Source organism: Anabrus simplex, chromosome 1 (assembly GCF_040414725.1).
Source record: "Anabrus simplex isolate iqAnaSimp1 chromosome 1, ASM4041472v1, whole genome shotgun sequence".
In the NCBI taxonomy this organism is placed as follows: domain Eukaryota; kingdom Metazoa; phylum Arthropoda; class Insecta; order Orthoptera; family Tettigoniidae; genus Anabrus; species Anabrus simplex.
In genome coordinates this window covers 382,021,375-382,028,222 of record NC_090265.1, presented here as the reverse complement: position 1 = coordinate 382,028,222, position 6,848 = coordinate 382,021,375, and the positions used below count along the sequence as shown (strand labels likewise).

The following is a 6,848-nucleotide window of genomic DNA, read 5'->3' as shown; positions in this document are numbered from 1 at the left end:
GATGGATGACTGCTAACAATTTTGTAGATTATTTGCATCATTTTAAGAAATTTGCTTTTCCAACATTGGATAAGCCAGTTCTCCTTATATTTGATAACCATGATAGCCACATTTCTGTTGAATCGCTGAACTTTTGCAAATGGGTAATAAACATTGTGTGGTAAAGTTAGGCTGTTAACATAGGGGAAACTTTTCATGTGGTGCTGTTATAAATTGAAAAGCCAGGCCATTAAACCACTAATGGAACACATTTTACGATTAGCATCATAGAACCAAGACTGAACTGCTAGTCATGACTTTTCCCTCTCTTAACCCGTATGTGAACAAACGGAAGATTCTATACTTGTTCATTGATGAGATGTTTATAATCCATTAACCCATTAATTGAACACATCTTATGTTTAGTGGCATAGAACCAAGACTGAACTGCTAGTCATGATTTGGTTCCCTTAACTTGTGTGTGAACAAACGTAAGATTCTATAGGTACTTGTTCAGTGATGAGATGTTTATAATCCATTAACCCATTAATTGAACATATTTTATAAATAGTAATGCAAAACCAAGACTTGAATTACTAGTCATAATTTTTCTCTCTTAACCTGTATGTCTGGAAACATAAGATTATTTTATACTTGAACAACAATGAGTTGTTTCAAATGGATTTCATGTTACCATTTTGTTGTCAAATGGCACACTAAGACCATGTCAATTTGATTTGCTGTAGACATGTATATAAAACCTTTTTTTGTTATGCTAATGTTACTATTTAACTTTCGTTCTTCGCTAGGCTGAGGATGTCCCCAAGGGGGACGAAACATATACCTACAACTTTGCTTTAAGAATGAAAGCTTTTGTAAGTACTGTAAAGGTGGAACTTTTAATGTTAATATCTTTAAACTGTACATAGAAATCTTTAGGTTATGGAAGGATGGAAAAGGGCTATGATTGGGAAGATAGCAGATGTGGCCTAATTGTCTGGTGTGATAAGGAGAAGCCATGAAAACCATCTTCAGGGCTACCGGAAATAGGGTTTGAACCCACCATCTTGTAAATGCAAGCTTGCAATTACCGACTCATACCCTGCAACCAAACTACTTGGTAGAGATGAAAATTTCTAGAATAGTTCCTAGTAATTTTTCATTGTAACTCATGTTTTATCCATATCAGTTTTAACTGGAACAATAAAGACATTTTACTTATAAAATATTTATTTTTAAATATTAACAATAATATATACAACAATATAAATTAAGGCACTAAACTCCTTCCAAACCGTTTAAAAAATGATCATATAGGATGTGATGCAGTTAATGGGCTCCAGCATTCTTGTCTTGAGGCTGGAGATTCCGCTCCCTCATCACTGTAATGCTCTGACATGACCTCAACCTTATCAACATGACGATACATAGGTGGAGTAGCAGCTATTGAGCGTGAAGGTGAACCTGAAGTATGATGTGGTATAGGATCTTGATATTCAGGCTGAGTGGTATGTTCTCCAGGTATCAATGATGTATAGTCATTGGTACCCTGCTGGTAATGATGGTATGTCTGTCCTCCACTCATTATCAGATCCGGACTAGAACTAGTGTTAGACACTGACACATGGTGCCAACCACTACCATCTAAGGTATGCAAGTGATGAGAAGTTGGTGGTGAGCCAGGGTTGGTTACGATGGGCGTCGTAGCATGTGGTGGAGAGGGGGACAAGTTCGTTGGCCAGTTCATTGTACATCCACTGAGTGGCGATGGAACAGTCTGAGGGGCCATTGACCAAGCAAAACTTGATGAGGGACTAAACATGGCTGCTGTAGTAACTTGAGGATCAGCATAGGGCACTGCAGACAGAAAATTAATAAAAATAAATTAATGATGAAATATCTTAACAAAAAGGTAAACATAGTTTTAAAACATATTAAATTATATTGTTCATAACTGAATATGAATATTCAAATAAGGTATTGAGAGGAATGTAAAAAGGGATACGCAGTGGGACAAACACAATGACAGGCTGGTGTGGGAAGAGGGAGCAATAGAAATCAATCAATCAATCAATCAATCAATCAATCAATCAATCAATCAATCAATCAATCAATCAATCAATCAATCAATCAATCAATCAATCAATCAATCAATCAATCAATCAATCAATCAATCAATCAATCAATCAATCAATCAATCAATCAATCAATCAATCAATCAATCAATCAATCAATCAATCAATCAATCAATCAATCAATCAATCAATCAATCAATCAATCAATCAATCAATCAATCAATCAATCAATCACCATTGATCTGCATTTAGGGCTGCTGCCCAGGTGACCAATTTCCTATCAGTTATTTACCTACTGTAGTCTGTTCTTAAATTATTTCAAAAATGTTAAATTTATCAAACATTATTATTAATTAATAATTATTCCAATCCCTAATTCCTCTTCTTCTAAATGAATATTTACCCTAATTTGCCCTCTTTAATTCCAATTATATCTTCATATTATAATTAATACTTTTTGAAACTCCACTAATGTCATTCCAAGCCATCTCTCCACTGACAGCTCGAAACATTCTGCTTAGTTAAGCAGCTTGTCTTCTTACTTCCAAGTTTCCATAGCCCATAGTTTGCAACCTTTTCATAACATTACTATAGTCAAAATAATCTAGAACAAATTGTGCTGCTTTCATTTCAGTCTTTTCCAGTTCTCATATCAAGTAATTCTGGTGAGGCTCCTGTACAGTAGAACCATACTCTAACTGGAATATTACCACTGACTTGTATACCTTCTCCTGTACATCCTTACAACAACCCTAAATACCCTCACAACCACATGAAGAGATCTGTAACCTTTATTTGCAGTCCTATTTATGCCATTACCCCAATGAAGATCTTACCTTATATTAACACCTAGGTGATACTTATGAGTTACTGTCATCCCATTAACACAGTAATTAGAACTGAGAGAACTTCTCCTCTTTGTGAAACTTACAATCTAGCTTTATACCCTGTTAACCATCATGTCCATTTCACAACTTTGTCAAGGTTTGGTGCAGTCGCTCACAAACCTGTAACTTATTTATTACACCACACAGTATAACATGACCTGATAAAAAGCCTTAACTGCAATTTCAATTCCTTACTCATATCATTTCTACTTAGTATAAAATAAAGTCCTCGATTCTGTCTGTCTGCCTGTCTGTTTCTCTGTCTGCCTGTGAGGGCTTATCTCAAGAATCACTGAATGGATTTTTGTGGTTTTCACCATTCTTTTGAGCATTTGTTGATAAAGTTTAATGTATAGAAACATTCATCTACAACCAAAGGAAGCTGAGCAGTAATGGTTTCAGTGAAGGAAGTCGAAGGAAAAAACAGCCGTTTGTGTTCCTTTTCAGTTTATGCTGGCTAAACCATTTAAGATAAATCTATACCATGAGGATAAGAATTGTTCAGCATAAAAAATTACACAAAAAAGTCTGGGACAGGATATATCTCTCTTTAACACATAGCCCACTATAAGCATTTTCATGTTACATTAACGATTTATGTGAAGCAAGTCGAAGAAAAAGGGTCTACCGTGCATCTTTTTAGCTTACATTGGCCAAACCGTTAAAGATACATCTACTCTATGAGGGTATGAATTATTCAGCATAATTTCTAAAAAAAAATGCTGTAACAGTCTGTGATGGCTTATCTCAAGAATCACATAACCCACTATAACTGTTTTCATGTTACAGTTTGCAGTAAAAAAGCCCCATCAAATTTAAAAACAGCTTTTTAAATTAGTTAATCCTTATCAAAATACATTCTTTATTACCCTCAAGTAACTAATGTAGATTAAAATGTAATTTGCAGAATGTTATTTTCATCTATACTATTGGAGATATCCTTTTAATGTCACTGACACTGCACTGTGTCTTAAATTGCTTGAACTTTCAACAGAGTTTTATTTTATGTAACCAGTCTTAACTTCAATTCTATGAGTTGCGCATACAGTTTGTGTCTATACATTGTTTATTTTCTTGGATATATTTGTGTGATTTGCTTTAAGGCTGAGGATGACCTACAGTTAGGTCGAAACTAGTCCCTGAACATAAACATAATTTGAAATATTGTACAGTTTGTATTGAAAAGATGGACCTTAATGATAAAATATTTAAATACTATTGTAATCACAGTTCAATACGGATCAATCATAATGAAATTTATATCTTCTAATGGCACTATATCCAACCCATTGCCTTTAGTATATCTCCAGAAATCTTATCAATCCCAGCTGCTTTTCTAGCTTTAAACTTTTATATCTTTTTGTAAATTTCTTTATAATTCGAGAAAAATTTCAATACTTCACCAGTATTAGTCACCTCCTCTACCTGGACATTAATCTAGTATACCATTATTTTTATGTAAATACTTCTGTCTTCTGTAAATCCTCACATATACACTCGCGTTGTTCATTTATAATTTCTGGAATGTCCTTCCTGGAATCCATTTCTGCCTTAAGTACTTGTACATCTCTTTTCATTTTTTGTTAAAACTTATATGACTGCCAAAACTCTTGACATCATTTTATCCTTAGCTAACTTCTCTGCTAAATTTAATTTCCTGGTAAGTTCCTTCGATTTGTCCTTACTTCTACAACCTTTCCTATTTCTTTTCAATCTGGTCTTCATTCCTTAATCTCTTTATTTGTTGGTTATAATATAGTGGATCTTTGCCATTCCTTACCACATTTTCAGTACTCCTTCATGCCTTCCTTATCAACCATTTCGTACTGCCTAATACCTCTACTTTTACAAACTTCCTTTCTATCACATTTATTTTTAACTAGGATGAAGACAGCTCTGCGACCAATTATGTCATCTATCGCTTCAGTTTCTCTATAGAGCTCATCTGGTTCTATCAGAACCACATCTAGGATATTCTTTCCTCTAGTTGATTCCATCACTTTCGAATTCAGCTGTACTTCCCAGATTAACTTGTTTACCATACGTTGGTCATTCATTTTGTCATTTGCTTTACTGCCCCAGTTAAAGACCCAATCAACTCACAAAATTCAATTTATTTTCTTAAATTAATCCAGTTAGATTTTGTGTAGAAGAGTGGAATGCCAAAATCAGAACTTTAAAAAGTCCATTAGCTTGTGAGATGTATAGATCCTAAGTTTTAGGTAGGAGACAGCATGACGTCACTGTTGCCTTATGACAGGATATTCCGCACCACTCCATCTGTCTATGAGTGTTTCTCAGTGTCAGCACATTGTTTGGAATTAATAATCATGCCCAGAAAAGTGAAACCTTGTCAATTTGAGCCAAAGTGCACAATATCTCGACTAGAAAACGAACCACCGGTATCTGTTATTTTGGAAAGACAGGGAAAACATCGACTGATGTAAGTGCAAACATTGTGAAGCAATGCCCACTTCTGCTGAATGTTTCTGCTGTAAAGAGAGTAAACAGTGAAATAATGAAATGTGCGTAACGATGACATGTATTGTTTGGCACGAGGACCTTCCTAATGTTGTGTTATATTACAATGTGTTAAATAACGCATGTTGTCTTTGTATGGATAAAATGGATATCTTCTGTTGTGTATGGTTGCAACCATGCAAGCACTTCAAAAACATCAAAGAAGAAGGTGTAGGTTTTCACAGATTCCCCAATCAAGAGGAATCTCCAGAGTGATATCGCAGTTAGCTATCAAAAATCAATCATGCTAATTTCTCACCATCCCGACATAGTTTAGTGAGCTCTACACATTTCAGACAGTGAACTATCGTTTATTATTAAGTATCAAGCCAAACTCCTGAGACAAAATGGAAAACATGTGTTAAAAAAAGATTCTGTGTCCACGCTAAATATGAGGGGAATGAAATATATTCCTGTTGCAAAGCATGCATCTACACCTATACTTCTATACTAATATTAGAGGAAAAATTTGTTTGTTTGTAATGAATAGGGTCAAAAACTACTGAACCGATTTTAAAAATTACCTTCACCTATAGAAAGCTACATTGCCAGTGAGTAACATAGGCTGTACTTTATTTTCAAAACAATTCAAGGTGGGGGGCATGGGGGGGGGGGGAAGATATATAAAAATAATGGGCTAATATAGGCAAAATATCGAATTTGTCATATAAGGACGAGACAAAGCTCAATTTAATCCTCTTGACGCAAAGAACAAAACTCGGTAAGCCCTACGGGCCTGAAAACCATGTTTCAAGGCCCTAAAATCAACCGTTACGGAGATATTGGCATCACACTACCCCTGCTCTAGGAATCGGATAAAGAAACGAATGGCCGTAACCATGGCAACGTCAGCTCCAGGATTCTACAGCAGCTAGATTATGCATGTACGTTTGGGCATAGCTGCCAACCAAAATTTATACACATATGACTTACTATCTGGAAAAAATAAACTGTTGTGTAAGATGCTCATAGCATTCCTTTGGGCAGGGATGGAAAGGGAGTGAAGTATAAAAGTAATAGCCCCGGAGATCTCTGTAGTACAGTGACCAGCGGTTGCCGACGGGCCTCCGTTTGGACGTACTGGCTTAGGTTTCAGCATTTTGCGGAGTCTGTTACCTATAGTTTAAAGTATTTTCTATCAAATAATGGAGTAGTAGGATCACTGATGTTATTAGTGCCGATATTTTGGTCTACTTTTACGATCATTGTAACCATGAAAACAACCTATATACTGTACACAATTGACTTGAAAAAATGTATCAATATTTGTACTCTGATTCATTATATGACTAGCTGACCTGACAGACATCATTCTGTCAAAAATAAATGACAATGGAATGAACTCAAATTCAGTCTGTATCAGGCAAGTTGGCCATGCGGTTAGGGG

General features: G+C 35.4%; 1 protein-coding gene across 4 annotated transcripts in view; it reads right to left on the bottom strand.

Moving 5' to 3' along the window:
• Positions 1–1,260: 1,260 nt before the first annotated feature.
• byn (brachyenteron) overlaps positions 1,261–6,848 on the bottom strand; it is a 132,808-nt gene continuing 127,220 nt past the window's right edge. For all 4 annotated transcript variants that reach the window (XM_067143194.2, XM_067143225.2, XM_067143219.2 and 1 more), the window contains one exon: positions 1,261–1,836. In XM_067143194.2, the coding sequence (XP_066999295.1) occupies positions 1,289–1,836 (548 nt within the window). In that variant the 3' untranslated portion in view covers positions 1,261–1,288. The remainder of the gene's footprint in view (positions 1,837–6,848) is intronic.